This window comes from Danio rerio, chromosome 5 (assembly GCF_049306965.1).
Source record: "Danio rerio strain Tuebingen ecotype United States chromosome 5, GRCz12tu, whole genome shotgun sequence".
Classification (NCBI taxonomy): Eukaryota; Metazoa; Chordata; class Actinopteri; order Cypriniformes; family Danionidae; genus Danio; species Danio rerio.
The window spans coordinates 52,787,488-52,804,417 of NC_133180.1; the positions used below are offsets into that span (position 1 = coordinate 52,787,488).

The window sequence follows — 16,930 nt, forward strand, 5'->3', positions numbered from 1 at the left end:
TATTACAGAAACATGTGGTATTTATTTGTTTAAACAAGACTGATTACCATATTTTAAACTACAAAAACACAGTTAATCTAATGTACCACAACCATTATTATTATTGTGGTTTACCATGGAAGTACAAAAGCCCCGTGTTTTTTTTTTTTTTTTTTTTTTGTTAAACCATGTAAAATCTTCGGTAAAAAAAAAGAGTAAAATTAAATAAAACAAATGGCTACAAATGCAGTATTACACTTATTGTGGTTGGCTGTTTTAGCAAATGAAGTCATTAAAATATAATATAATAAAACAAAAATAACCTGTATAATTTGTTTTGTCCTGTTTTACACAGTAGAAAAGCGTGTGCTTTTACGGGCATGACGTGGAGTCGGTCCGCGAATCGCAGCACATTATGATGATGACCAATCAGAGTCACTTAAGGGCGGGCCTTTCAGAGTACCTAGGAAATATATCAGTCGTTTTCATGTTAGCTGAGTAGCTGTGTATAATCAAAGTGAGAAAAAAATACACGATTTAACACGATTTCATTCAAGTGAAGCATGAGCACACATTGTTTGGCATCTTATAAACACAACCAAGCCATAAAATTATATTCTAGACCACCCCTTTAAAGTGACATATTGTTTTGGCTAGTGTTTTATTTTATGCTGCAAAAACCTAATTGGCTGCCAGTACATTATCTGTTATTTACAAATGTGTTTATTTATATATTATTTCTTATACATTATATTATTTCAAACTACTAAAATGTCTAACTACTAAAACTATGTTTTAAATGTCAAACTACTAAAAATTTTTTTTTTTTCAGAGCTCATCAAATGGTGTGACGGTGGGAACTCCAAACACTGCCACTATCACCATCCTATCTAATGACAATGCCTTCGGGATCATTTCCTTCAACTCGGTATGTTTCTTTCTCTAGTTTTTTTCTTTTTTTTCTGAATGAACAGTGAGAAGAAGCTGTTCAGAGCGTGCTCGGAAGGTCGAAGTGTTTTTGTTTGTTTTGTTTTCTGTGTGTGTGTGTGTGTGTGTGTGTGTGTGTGTGTGTGTGTGTGTGTGTGTGTGTGTGTGTGTGTGTGTGGAGGGGGGAGGTAATTAACTCAGGGGAGTAGGGGGTCATTGGATGGGAAAGTGAGAGTGTTGTGGGTCAGATGCCTGAGAGAAAGAGTTGCTGAGATGGGAGTCCAGGGAAACTGCAGAGCTCCAAAGAATCCGAATGGAAAAGGCAGGCCATTTACTGAATGGATTAGCTGGTTAATAATGTAATTTCAGTGTTGTCATGGAAACCGACTGCTTACATTACCATATTGACATAGCTTCTTCCTGTTTTTTCTTAATCAACCAAAAATATAGAATTTTAATTTTCCCGTCAATGTTTTTTTTTAAGATGCCAGACATGATTTTTCACCAAATTTTGGCAGCCCTCTATGTATACAATGTATACATGAGCATTACATAAAAATGTATATGAATACATATTGCAGTATATCAAAATACACCCCCCAAAAAAGACTTATAGACTTAATATATATATATATATATATATATATATATATATATATATATATATATATATATATATATATATATATATATATATATATATTGAGTGGAACCCAGCATTTACAGTATAAATGTCCAAGCCTCTACTTTTACACTTAAAGAAAGCAGTGGAAGTGTTATGTAACTTGTAAAACAGCACGTCTCTTATGATAGCCACAAAAAAGTAAAAAAAATCAAAACAATTAGAGAGCCCCTGCAACATTTGTAATTTCATTCATATGATATTGTTCTTCTTTACTGTTTTATGAACCGTTTAATGAATATTTGCATGAGACTGATCTACTAAATTGGGTCAGATATCGACAGAGCACCGTGCTGCTCCAGGAAGGTCACCATTTTACAGTTTAGCTCCAACCTTCCTAACCAAAGCTGCATCCGAATATACATCTTCCCTGCTTCATAAGACCTGAAAAATGTTATGAAAAATTAATCATAACTTATGGTTTTAGACCAAGAAGGCAAAAATTACCTGGATCGTCTACATCTTAAGTTGAATTTATAAAAGGTTTCAGGTGACAGTGAAAACTTGGCAGATGTATGTTCAAAATGAATACATTTCAAAAAGGTCATTTCAAACAATACTATACATTTGAAATTTTTGAGTCTATAGATGTGTCTAATCAAGGTTGTAACTAATCGCAGTAACACTTTGACCCTCTTGGTGACCTATTCATCATACCTCATAATCTGTTAAAGCAGTTCCTGATATCACTTAATGTGTTCTGTAAAATTATGTGAACCACTGAATGATGCTTTTTTTGTTTCTCTTTTAAGAGTTCCCTTATTACTGTGGAGGAGTCAAAAGGTAGAAGCCAATATGTGCCTCTTACTCTCTTGAGAGAGAAAGGAACCTATGGCACTGTGACTGTCAACTTTGAGGTAAGAAATGCACATTATGTATATCTGCTTTATTTGATAGATTATATTTCTGTTAAATAAATTGCATATTCTGTTTGCAATTAAATCATAGATTTTTGGAGGTCCAAATCCTGCCAGTGAGGATCTCAGCCCAGACATGGGGAACATCACTTTTCCTCCTGGTCGATCTGTTGTAGTTTTCAGCATCATGATACAAGATGACAAGGTTTTTTTTTTTTTCCTTTAATAGGCATAAAATAAATCACATTAATAATGAATGCTTGAACTTAATTCGAAACATATCCCCTTTTTCCTTTCTTTTTTTTATAATGTGGCACAGTTACATTACCAGACTCTTGACCCCTGAAAGCAATAGTGAAAGTTCCATGGATATACATTCACCAGACACTTTATTAGATACACCTTACTGGTACCTGGTTGGGCCCCCTTTTACCTTCAGAACTGCCTTAATCCTTTGTGACATAGATTCAACAAGGTACTGGAAATACTCCTCAGAGATTTTGGTCCATATTGACATGACAGCATCATGCAGTTACTGCAGATTTGTCGCCTGCACACCCATAATGCGAATCTCCACCAAATCCCAAAGGTGCTAAATTGGATTAATATCTGGTACTGTGGAGGCCATTTGAATGCAGTGAACTAACCGTCTTGTTCAAGAAATCAGTCTGGGATGATTCACGCTTTATGACATGGAGTGTTATCCTGCCATCCATCAGAAGATGGGTACATTGTGGTCATAAAGGGATAGACAAGGTCAGCAACAATACTCAGGTAGGCTGCGGTGTTAACACGATACTCAATTGATACTAATAGGCCCAAAGTGGGAGAAATTATATCTCCTAAATCCTTACACCACGAATCCATGCTTTCATTCTGTTGATGCCAAATATTGATCCTACCATCCGAATGTCGCAGCAGAAATCTAGACTTATCAGACCAGGCAACTTTTTTTCCAACCTTCTATAGTCCAACTTTGGTGAGCCTGTGTGAATTGTAGCCTCAGTTTGCTGTTCTTAGCTGACGGAAGTGGCACCCGGTGTGGGCTTCTGCTTCTGTAGCCCATCCGCCTCAAGGTTTGATGTGTTGTTTATTCAAAGATGCTCTTCTGCCTACCTCGGTTGCAAAGAGTGGCTATTTGAGTTTCTGTTGCCTTTCTATCAGCTGGAACCAGTTTGGCCATTCATCTCTGACATCAACAAAGTAATTGAACCCACAGAACGTAATGCTCACTGGACATTTTCTCTTTTTCGGATGTTTCACAGTAAACCCTAGAGATTGTTGTGCTTTAAAATCCTAGTAGATTAGCAGTTTCTGAAGTACTCAGACCAGCCCATCTGGCAACAACAACCATGCCACCTTCAAAGTCACTTAAATCACCTTTATTCCCCATTCTGAGGCTCAGTTTGAACTGCAGCTGATCGTCTTGACCATATCTACATGGCTAACTGCATTGTGTTGCTGCCATGTGATTGGCTGATTAGAAGTTTGCGTTGAGCAGATGGACAGGTGTACCTAATAAAGTGGCCGGTGATTGTATATTTGACAATACTCATTGTATTTCTCAATCTGTGTGTATTTTATAAAACTGTTATTTAAAAAAATAATAATACAATTAAATACTAACATGCTGAATTTGGTCAGAGGCATGATTTTTACTGAATAGACACTAAATATATATTTTTTTTCGATTGATTATTGTGCATGTTTATTATTAATAAAAATTTTTATTAAAATTAATTAAAAGCATTAAACTTATTGATTTAAGATATTTTTCATTAGTCTATGTTTGTTGTTTTTAATCTTACACCTCCACCAGCTTCCAGAAGATGATGAGATCTTCACGGTGCAGTTGACAGAAGCAGCCGGAGGAGCTTTACTCAATCCTAACAGAAGCAGTGTGCAGATCAAGATCTCCCGTAATGATGCTCCCATCCGGTTCTCCAAATCCACACTAGTGGTGCCGGAGAACATCGGCGTCATCTCTCTCACCGTTACACGTGGTAGAACTGAGGATGGTCTTCTGATTGGATCTGATGACAAAACAGTATCTGTGGCGTATGCAATCATTACGGGCAATGGTGCAGCCAGTGCAACACCGCTGACAGACTTTGTGGATCTACAGACAGAGAGGATGGTTGTTTTCCTTCCAGGCGTCCACGAAACAGACCTCCGTTTTAGCATTAGAGATGACAACATTCCTGAAATTGCAGAGTCTTTCCAGGTGGTTCTTCTGGAAGAGACTCTGTTGGGTGATGCAGTGCTTGTGACTCCAAGTTTGACACTCGTGACCATTGAACCCAATGATAAGCCTTATGGAGTCTTGTCGATCAGTCCTTCCCCCATACAACCACACATCATTAATGAAGACCTAAACCTCATGTGAGTGGAGTGCTTTTTAAAGTGAATTATAACATTGATGTGTATGATCACAGCAGTGTGATCTGTCTAGGCTTGTCCCTGAAGGGTATGATCATGGTGTCATCAGCTTCTAAATTCAAATCTGCTTTTCCACATTGACTCAAGCAGAGAGAAGAGAGAGAAATATGTGCACGACATTTAAAAATCACAATTTATCAAAGTTTTCAGACAAATAATGTTTATTTTAAGTTTCATTAAATGTATTTAAATACACACAAGTACTAGCAAAAATAACATTTTTAGTTTGTAAAAAGTTTTTATTTATTAGCTTTATTCACATCAGATACACACTTTTAGGTTACTAGAGAATTAACTTATAGAGCATTATTCTTTAGCCAATCAAATGGCACCTATGGTGAAAAATCAACTTTTTAAGCTATTTGGACAAACATATGTGTATATATAGTGTATAGACCAACATATTGGGGTGATATAAACACACCCAGTCCCTTTTTTTCAATTTAACAACATAAAAACGGTGGACCAATTAGAGCGGTTTTCAGACCAACCGCAACTGCGGTCCCCCCGCCCATTGAATTGATTGACAGCTGCGCGCATTAACATGTTCCGGTAGTCACGTGTATATGTCAACAAGACCAGGCAGACATACGCAAAGCAACCAGGAATAAAAAAAGGTCTGTTCTGTTCGCTAGGATCAGCAATCATCATCAAATGTGATTAAGAGTAAGTTTCACATGTTTAAAGTGTTTTAAAACAGTGCAAGTGTGTAATTAATTACAGCGATTTACATCAGCTTTACTTCATCTGCAAAGCCTCGTGTCAGAACAATTATAAAAGAAGACGCTTCAATGCCGGTTTGTGGAAGTTAAATCAGGTTTTTGGATACTAGCATAACAGATATCCACACAGCACTGGAGGTTAGCCTGTATCCTGTCACATTTGAGTGCAAAAACAGTGCTAAGCTAAGCGCGCTCTGTCTGCCTGCCTGCCTGCCTGTGTGTGTGTGTCAGCTGCGGTGTGCGTGTGTATCTCTGTGTCTGTGTGTGTGTGTGCGCGCGTACGTGAACTTTGTAACGATATTGTGTGTGACTTATCAATGCAACTTCACAGTACTGATTAGTAAAGAATAGTTCTTACTGTAGTATTTCTCACAAACGATACGTGAGATCTTCTTCCTTTAAGTCTGTCTGTTGTCTGACGCAGCCGAGGGAGGAGATTAAAGCACGCGGGAAGGCACGTAGAAACAGCAGGCGGGCAGAACTCGCCTTAAAGGCGCAGTACAACAAAACCACCCCCTGCTGGAAACCAGGAGAGGATTCAAGTGCGGTCTGTATTAATAAGAGTAGGCAGGCAGGCAGGGGTTATCACAGGAGCAGACAGAATTATCAAAGGCAATCCAAAAGAAAAAAAAAAAAAAAAAAAACAACAAAAAAAAAACTGGCAAGAGATTGGTTCAGGCAGCAATCTTAGCTTGCATCATAAAGGCTGCATCCAGATACTATTGGGAAAAATGCTTCGTAATAATTACAGGAACAACAAGGCTCAGCACTGTGTGTGCATGCAAATGTGGTGTATTTGTAGTCAATGTAATTAGCTCAGTGTTCCACTAGGATTTTTTCCAGCTTTGGCGGCAGTCCTTTTACACAGATCTGCCAACTACCGTATGACATTATTTCAATGACAAATGTTGTGAGCTCAGTATTACAAGTCGAGATTGCATTTGTGTAATATGAGCGTGCAAATATATTTGCTTGAGTACCGATTTGCTCTGTTCGTGCTCAAAACTTCTTGCATGCCCCCTAAAAGATACGCTACTCAAGCACAGATCTTCTTGTGCGCTCTCAAATAAACGCTGCTGAAGAGCGATTTAGTGCGTTTATGTAACGAATATGTCTCCAACATTTATTAGATTTTCTAGGAATATGTATGAATGTCTCCAATAGACCTACAGAGTGGCATTAATGCGTCCTGAAGTAAAGTGAAATGGCTATAAACTCTAGCAAGATAAAGTCATTGTATGCAGAGCCATAGACCTTTATCTATAAATAAAGTATAATTATGGAAACTGTGTTCATCTTAACTGAAAGCTACATTGTAGCCTCACGCATCCCGCACCCATCAGTCAGTCAGCATGCATGTCACCTTAAAAGGTTTAACAAATAACGCGCAGCACTACTATGATTACAGAAAATGTTGCGCTGTTATAATTCACTTACCTTTTAATAAGTTTTGATGCGATTATAACCCGCTATTAAAAAAAAACAACGAATGAATGTTTTGAATGAGAAGCTGTGATGTAGCCGTGGCAGGATGCATTTAGGTGTAGCGCCCCGCCATGTAAGAATGAATGTAGTGAAAACCATGCAGCTCATAATGATCCTCCGTCTGTGTGTGTGTAATTAATGTCATACAAGAACAAGTGTGTGAGGTGCATGACAGGATTTGTAGTTCTCCAGCGATCCGCAGTAGCTTGATCAAACAAAAGCGACACATTTTATAATCAAATTCACATAAAAAATCTCATGCTGGGTCAATGGAAGTATTTGAAACTTACATGTGAAAGGGTAAATGAGACTTGCATTGATGTTTAAAGTGTTTTGAAGTCATTATTTGATGTGTGTAAAATACCATCAAGTACATGATAGTGCATAATGGTAACACATTCAGGAAACTTTAGTTGTTATGTAGTGACAGATTTGTATATGTCTTACACTCAATAAATTATTGAAACGGTGGCTGAGTAGTCAGCACCATTGCCTCTTAGCAAGAACGTCACTGGTTTAAGTCCCGGCTGGGTCAGTTTGCATTTCTGTGTGGAGTTTGCATGTTCTCCCCATGTTGGTGTGGGTTTTTTCCAAGTGCTCCGGTTTCCCCTGGAAGGGCATCCACTGTGTAAAACATATGCTGGATAAGTTGGTGGTTCATTCCACTGTGGCAACCCCTGACGATTAAAGGGTCTAAGGCAAAAATAAATGAATGAATGAATCCTCATTAAATTTCTCACTTTAAAATACAGAATTTTACCCCAATTTTGTTCTCAACTTTTAAAACATTTGTTGTATTTGTCTAAATTTAACCATTTTGAATTTCCATTTTGGAAATAACCTTTCATTTAACATTTTTAAGGTGTATTTTGTTCTGACTAAATATAATGTGACAGTGAAGTCCTGGGCAAATTTACGTTACCTGACATTACCCAAGCAATACTATCTTTTCAACATTTGATTTATTGTAATTTTTACAGTGTTAAAGCTCTGCTATCGTTCATTTTTGATTGCCTGTTACTTTATGTTTCAGTGCATCGTATTACTCTTAATAAGGACAAATTCATTACACTGGAAGCTAGCCATTTTAGTCTTGTTTTAATGTTAATTAAAAAAAGAAACCTAAGTGCCAGTGGTGAGTGCAGTATACTGTAGTAAACGTTTTATCTGCGGTATCTCTAATCTCTGCTTATTTGTCTCAGATATGAAGGCATGATCATTGTAAGGAATGGAGGAACACACGGAGCTGTTTCTGTTCAGTGGAACATCACAAGGAACTCCACTGACAGATCTCCGGTCTCTGCCGATCTTAACCCTGCAGCAGGTACCTTGAGGTTTTCTGAGGGCCAGATGAGTGCTGTACTGCCTTTAAACATCACCCAGGACAGCCTCCCAGAAGAAGCCGAGGCTTTTCTCCTCAAACTGATCCCAGGATCTGTACAAGGAGGAGCTGAAGTGGATGAGCCGATGGAAGTAAGTGCTTCATTTTTTTTTAGAGAATGTATTCGGATTACAGCGGCGGCTCAATTCTGAGGTGGATTTGGTTTTGAAAGATGAGTGCGAGCTGACGTTGATGACAGCTTAAAGGAAAATGTTATTATTCATGATATGCCTGGGCACTGGTTGTCTTACATGTTGAAATGTCACCCGCTTTGATGGTATTCTAGACCTTTATGCTTAGTTTGGTTGCCGATCCTTCTTGGACCTCTCTGGGAGGTTTGTGGTGAGACATCCAGGGAGGTTGTTGTCTTATTCTGGCTCAGACCTCTTGTCAAAAAGGAAGTTCCTGGATTCGAGCTGGTTCTTAGTTACCATCTGGGCAGCACTCAGTCCATTTAAGCGGATGTGGAGTAAAACGAGACACATGTGTCTTTCTGGCATCACAGAATGCTGGTTGCACTGAGTGTCACTTGGGTGTTCCCTTCATGTGGTCCCAGCACAAAATAACCCACAGCAGAGCCTGTGGGTGGCTGTGTGTTCTTTTTATATCATGTCTGTTGCGAGTTTTGATTATGTGTGAAAGGAGCGGATAGATCTCACTGTGTTTACGTTAAAACCCATCCATTTCCTATAAATGTCAGCAGTTTAATAACCTAATTAGTTATGCGGGAAGCGATCATAAAAGGTCTTGATTAGAGTTGCATGGGCGTTGAAATTAGCAGTCCTCATTGTCCAAAATCTTTATGGCCAGCAAAACTCCAGTTATTGTCATTTATTTTACACCGTAAACCCAAATAGTTGATTTTAACAGACAATTGAGTGGTGTTTTAGTAAAAATATTAGTGTGTAAAATGTTTCACCATACCTAAAAAAGGTTTTAGTATGATTTGTGTTTATGTAAGTGAGACACTTGTGGTGCTAATTGACAAGAGGAGGCGCTGATAATGGTCTGTACACCATAATAATCAAGCAATACAACTGTTTATTGATATTATCACAATAATAGCCAATAATCAAACAATAAAGCCGCAGTCACACTGCAGTTTGCGCCCCATTGAGCCCTATCATACACCTGGCGCAAGGCAGAACGCAAATGTTATTTAAGCTCGACGCAAGTGTCATTTTGACAGTTTGCACCACACTGTTAAAATAGCAAATGCATTTGCACCCATAGGCATTCTGGTCTAAAAAAGAAGGTGTGTTAAGGCGCATTTGCTATTTTGAGGAACCAAAGTAGACTGCACAATAGACCAGCTGAGAGCAGGTCCAGCGCAGAGTGCATTAGTTATGCGCCTTTCTTACCCATTGCTTAATACACAGGATATAGAGCAATACGCAAATTTCTTTACAAATGAAAAAGAATTAAAGGATTAAAATATTACAAAAAATGATTATTTTTATTCTACATACATATAAAAACCATACTTTCATGCCTTTTTTATCTCGGGAGGCTTTTTCAGTTTATTCACGACAATTTGCTTTTGTATAATGTTATTATTAGTAGTAGTATTATTTATTATATGCATATTTATATTTGTTTTATTTAAAAACAATCTTAGATTTGCTATCCTGTCAGGTGGATATAACTCAGTTTTTTTTTTTAATACACTTCGTTATTATTCGTTAAACTGTTTATTTATTCGTTTGCTGGAAATTAGAACTGAATTTAGATATAGTTTTGAAGCAAATCTTTGCGCTTAACAAACGAAATTACAGAAAATAAATTTACTTACATTCAAATTTCTGGGAAATTTGTAATTCAACCACTGTTATTCTAAAGTAAAATTCTGTAATTTAATTGCCGCTATTTTACTTTTTTTTTTTTTTTCCGGCACCCCAGCATACACTATAAAATAACATTTTTTATTTTTTTATTTTTTGTATGGAATTCTCAAATCAGTCAGTTCATTTAGTGGTGTGTGACTGTCAGATGCGCTCTATTGTGATAAATGTACATGCAATTTAAAGCGGAGCGAAAGTAGACACTCTGGGTTTTAGGTTTGAACAGACGTACATACATAATAATAATAATAACAACATCTAAACGCATGTCAGTCTTGGCAGAATTTAGTTTAAACCACAGATTTTGTCTAAAATGAGCATGAAAATTTAGAAAAGAAATAAAATGCTGTCATCATAGGTCTGTGCGTTTTTAAAGTGACAGTTCTGTTATTAAATGTAATCAAACGGAAAATCAAAATGAGAGATTCATTCACTGCTCTTGAACGTAATTCTGACCGTTCAGCTGTTAATCTAAAGTGAAACAGCTCCGGATGAATTTATTTAGTAATTTGGGGATTTTTGTTTTTTCATCCCTTATTTTCACTTACCACTGTTGACACGTATGACATAATTTCTGATTTCAAAGCACACATTTACTAGTACATTCTATTTGGTTTTACAGTGTGTACAAATCACAACCTTTTATCATTTACAATATCAATGTAACTTTTAAAGTACACTTTTAAAACACATTTGTAATTTCTACTTAAAAAAACAGCTCTTCTATGCTTAAACTGTATCTCACTGTTAAGTGTGAGGAGCGTATTCATCTCAAACGTTCCTAAATTATTTAAACAAAATACCCAAATGGCAGCACTACAAATATTTAGAGAGTTTTTGTGCCTCCGCCTGATGAGGTCTGAGTAAATGACAGAGTAATAAACTAGCTCATGAATACTATTTTTATCTCTCGTGAGGTCTAATGAAAGAGAAGGCTTTTCTATAGATGTAAAATTAGTTTTACACCGATATCCTGATGGTGCATGCACTGTAATGAATGGTGACTTTTGTTTATTGCTGTGTGTTATGGGTTCCTTTATACAGAGGACAAATTCAGGTCAGGTAAAGGAACTGGTTAGGCGAACTGCATTTTTAGAATAAAACTGCTGTGGGCAAATTTGGTAGCACTTTATTTTTACACTCCTGTTTTATATGTACATAATATTTACTTATCAGCATCAGTGCGTAAACTGGGTAAACACTAGGTAAAGTAACACTCCTAAACCTAATCTTAACATTGCATACAACTCAGTAGTTTTTGTAAGTAAATGGTAAATACACATACAGTAAAATAATCATTGTATTATTGTGTTTATCAAAGAAAGAAAATGGTTTAGGATTCAACAGCTTTGCACGATCACGACAGAATTGTTGTTGAGAATACATTTAATAAATTTCAATTTGTGTAAAGGGATTACATTTGGATTACAAATTGTAATCCGCTTGTTAAGTGTGACATCACACGGAGCGGCTTCCGGGTCCAAGCGCTCTATTCAACTGAATGGGAAGACTCATGAAATGGTAATAATAAACGAAAATCACGATTGCAGTATATATATCCATGCCTAATATCCGATAGCCAGAAAGTGATACATTTCTTTATAAATTGTTACATTTTTGGTATTTGTTATGCAGCAAGCCCAGAGATTGTTGTGTACACTATGATTTTATATAAAATTAACTTTAATGTGTGATAGGAATAAAACGTGATCATAAACGAATGATTTCTCCACTCAAATGAATGGCGGCTTCGACCCGGAAACAGTATTACATACGTCACAAACATGTCACCACTTAACAAGCGGATTCAAACTTGTTGGCTACATTATGTAATTATTTTAGCATTCTTTCAGCAATGACCATAAACATGTTGTGAATTGTGAACATAGTTTTTATTTAATATCCTTATTAGCTTTGACATTAAAGAAAAATTCTGTAATTTTGACAAACACAATTTATTTTTGGCTTTTTAAGATCAGGTTTTGTGGTCCAGGGTCACAAATCTGAAACATTGCACAGGTTCTTGAACGACTCACTAGTCAAGATGGACAAGTAAAGAATATGCTTGATGCAACCTCTGTGGTACAAGCAAAGTTCATCAAACACCAATTTTAAGGAGGAGGAGATCATACCATCATTATATGTGCCATTTCTAAAACCTGTACATATGCTTCAGTTATCATGTCTTTGACAATTAAGCGGAATGTCTGGATATGAGAAAGATCTCTAGACAGGAGCATATTGTGGTTGAATTTTCATTTGCACTGCAGAAATGTGAGTGCTATTCTAAAAACAATCAGCTGTAAGATACACGCTCTGAAAAGGCTACGCTTCTTGTTTTTTCAAAACATGGTGCTTCCATTGACAACAACAGAAAAAAAAACTATTGGTTGTAGGGAGAGGGTGCTAAAGGGATGTGATGCAAACACAGAAATATAACCCTAAATAACCAGCTAATTGTAATTAAAGATAATATAACAACACAAAGAAATAAAATTTCTTCCTAAATAATTTAATATTGTTTACACGCTTTATTATTATTGTGAACTTGTTAACTACAGGAAGAATTAATTTTGGAAATCAAAACAAAAGAATAAAGTAATAAAAGCCATGAAAGTACAATCATAAATAAAATAATAATAATAATAATAAAAATAATAAATAAAAACAAACAAACAAGCAAATAATAAATAAATAGAATAAAAAATAATAAAATGTGTACATTAATTGTTATTTTAAAGTGACAAGACGAAAACAGCCAATAAATATGTATTGTTTTTATTTACCCCTTTTGTTTTGTTCATTTGTTGATTATATGAACTTACAGAATGCGTAATAGATGCATTTATTTGAACCTATTAATGAATGAGATTTTAACAGAACTGAATTCAGCATTATATTTTTTTAGAATGCAATTGTTCACTTAGCCTACTGTAAAATCTTTCTTTGAACGTGAATATATATATATATATATATATGTTACGAATTGCTATTGCTATGATGTTTTGGATAAAAGAAGTTCTATCTGTCTTAAATGCTAGAAAAAATTGACATTGCAACAGCTGTAAGGAAACTAAACTATACTGTTTGTCCTTCACAGATGGTGTTCTTCATTCAGGACAGTGATGATGTCTATGGTCGATTTGGCTTTCATCCAAGAGAGAATCAGAGTATTCAGAGTCAGCCAGAGGGGCGATTCCTCTCCCTAAGCTTTCTCAGAGAAGGGGGGACTTTGGGAGAGGTACGACTTACACTGACTGCCCTCTACATACCTGCCCGTCCACTGGACCCTTCACGAGCCCGAGATGGGGTGCTGAATGGCACCAGTGTCAACACTGTGCTGTTCAGTTCCGGTCAATCAAGAGCTCAACTCATTCTGCCCATCCGTAATGATGCCTTCCTGCAAAACGGGGCTCATTTCCGCATACAGGTAGGATAAACTGTTCAAACCATAAGGACTGCATGTATATAATACAACCCCAAATCAGAAAAAAATAGGGACATTACAGTTGGGACAACACATTCTCTATTGGAGACAGGTTGGGACTGCAGGCAGGCCAGTCAAGAATACTGTATCTTGAGTCTTTTAATTATTATAGGCACTGTTGAAAGTGAATATCCAAATATTTTCCTATTTGTTTTTGAGGAACATTGTTTTTAAACATTTAAAAAAAAATTCTCCTGTATTTGTTGGCAAACTGGTGATCCTTTTCTCCTAAAAGACTAGACCTTTCTTGGATTCTGCTTTTGTACCAAATCATAATTACCAGTTGACATCACATGTCTCATATTACATCATTTAACCAATTTACCTGATTACTACCACTAAATTGCTCCTGTCCCAACTTTTTTGAAATGTGTTGCAGAAACCAAAGTTGGAATAGGTGTTTATTTAAAAATAATAATGATAAAAAAGTAAATTGATAACAATAACGAGGATCACATTAAATAATGACTAAAAAAATCACTACTTTTTTTATTTGCGTTTTCCATACTATGCCAACTTTTTCTGTTTTGAGATTGTATGTAAATTAAAGCTAGATTTATTTAAAATTTATCAAAGTTTAAAAAACAAAATGCTTTATTTTTTTGTATTAATTAGCGATATCATGGAAATGTACATTACTCTTTAAAGGTTTAGGGTCGGTCATTCAAAAATAATAATAATAATTAATACTTTTTTAAATATGATTGACTCACACCAAGAAGGTCAATGGTTCGAGCCTCGGCTGGGTCAGTTGGCATTTCTGTGTGCAGTTTGCATGTTCTCCTAATGTTTTTGTGGATTTACTCCGGGTGCTCTGGTTTCCCCCACAGTCCAAAGACATGCGCTATAGATGAAATAAATAAGCTAAGTTGGCCGTAATGTATGTGAATGTAAGATTGTATAACTGTTTCCTGGTGTTGGGTTGCAGCTGGAATGGCATCTGCTGCATAAAACATATATTGGATAATCTACCGGTTCATTCCGCTGTGGGGACCGCTGATAAATGAAGGGATTAAGTCAAAAAGAAAATGAATAAACTTTTTAGTAGGGCTACTATCAGAATATTATTTCTAAAATTCAGAATATTAGATTATTTCTATATCATGTGACACTGAATATGTTCAAATTTAATATATTATAATAAATTATATCACACTATTATCACATTATCATATTATCATACTATTTGATTAAACTTTGGTGAACATTGCAAATTTAAATAAAAGTCTAAGGCTTCTGGCCCGTTGACCCAGGATGTGAAGAGTTCAAATGCAAAGTGCATCCAACTTTTTATTTTAAAATGAGCATTTTTCTCAGTTTTCTGTGCGTGTAGGTTCAATAATTTCACTTTTATGACAAAGGACAGGTTATTTTTATTAGTAATATTGTTTCTTTTCAATATAAATCACTGGATTTTTTTATTTATTTTTTTTTTTTAAATCAAATCCTACATTAAAAGCTAGATGCTCCCTCTAAAAACACACTTTTGGCAGGGATGCAGATCAAATATTGCTAGTTTGTTCCGAGTTGGGAACTGAGAACTGTGTGAAAATCAACCCTTCTGAACAAAGCATTGTAATCAGGTCATCATGCAGACATCTAGTGTATTCTTGTAACATATTTTTGTCTCTCTATAGTTGGACAGTGTGGAGTTAGTAAACATCACTCCACCAATCCCATCTGTGAGTCCACGCTTTGCAGGAGCTTTGAACATCTCCCTGATCATCACTCCTGATATTGCTAACGGAGAGATCGGTTTTACCAGCAATCAGACAGTGGTGGCCCTGGAACCTGAAGATTCAAACTCCAGCCTGGTATACAACACTCTCATGAACATTTTATTTTCTGTACTGTACATTATTCAATATTAATTTAATTGTTGCCTTCATGAAAAGTTCACAGTTCACCCTAAAATAGCAATTCTATCTTTGCTCACTAACCTTTATAAGTTTCTTTTTCTCAAGATATAGAAACCTACTGGTAACCTGTAGTCATAAGCTTTTGTTGTAGGACAAAAAAACTAGCCAAAAAAAAAAAAAAAAAAAAAAAAAAGTGTCTACTGGTTTCTATCTATCTTCAGCATATGTTATTTTGTGTTCAACATATGAAAGAAAGGTATAAAGATATGAAAAAGAAGTTATGGTTAGAAAATATTGAGATAAATCATTGTATTTAATCTTTTTTTTATAATCCCTTTAAATGCTGAACTTAAGAGTAAACTTTAGAGTAAAACATTAGACTTGTGTACTCACTCTGTATACTTAAATGGATAAATTATGGATAATTATGATTTTTTTTCTCTCTGTACATAGATAACTCTTCAGCTGAGGCGGGATGGCACTGATGGCCAGGCAGTGGTCTTCTGGAGTCTCAGACCAACTGGTGAAAACAAAGAGGATGTCACTAAGGGAGATATTTCTCCATTCACTGGATCAGTCACGTTCCTCTCTGGACAAAGTGAAGCTGTGATTAACCTCACAGTATTGGCTGACAACATTCCAGAAATCAATGAGACCATCATTCTTACATTAGACAGGTTTGTTTTATTTTTAATTTTTTATAAGATTCAGACATTTTAATGTGCAATGTATATGTCCAAATACAGTTTGAATCCACTGGAGGTTTTGTTTTAGTCCTCATGAAATTTATTTTTATGTTTTAAAAGTAAATAGGTCACCCAAAAATTTAACTTTGGCCATGTTTTACTTATTATCCACTTGTTCCAAACCGTTTTGAGTTTCTGTTTTCTAATAAACACAAATGTTTAGAACCAACTGAGTGTGATTAAATGATGAAGACACTTTATTATGTCTCTTTAAAAATCAACAAGAAAAGGTAGACAGTTTATATAAAGAATAGGTGATATTTTATTAATACTATGCTTATTGCTTTTTAGAAAAGAGATCAAATTCAAAATGTTGGTCATAAACTGTCAACCACCTGTAATTTGGGGACAAAATAGTGGAGCAACACTGACAGCAAAGTATATATCTGTGTAAAGGTGCTTCTTAGGACATTACACCTGTCATTAAGATGTATTTTTGTCAAACCAATCAGAAATGGAAAATGCTACATTGTAGGTATGTGCACTACAACTGATTTGAGAGTTGGCTAATCTAAAACCTTTAAA

The 16,930-nt window shown here is 35.7% G+C and overlaps 1 protein-coding gene across 3 annotated transcripts in view; it reads left to right on the forward strand.

Moving 5' to 3' along the window:
* adgrv1 (adhesion G protein-coupled receptor V1) overlaps positions 1-16,930 on the forward strand; it is a 258,923-nt gene that overhangs the window by 44,650 nt on the left and 197,343 nt on the right. For all 3 annotated transcript variants that reach the window (NM_001001845.2, XM_009301753.5, XM_005165511.6), the window contains 8 exon segments: positions 812-907; positions 2,341-2,445; positions 2,537-2,650; positions 4,265-4,827; positions 8,294-8,564; positions 13,414-13,743; positions 15,438-15,614; positions 16,113-16,336. In NM_001001845.2, the coding sequence (NP_001001845.2) occupies positions 812-907; positions 2,341-2,445; positions 2,537-2,650; positions 4,265-4,827; positions 8,294-8,564; positions 13,414-13,743; positions 15,438-15,614; positions 16,113-16,336 (1,880 nt within the window).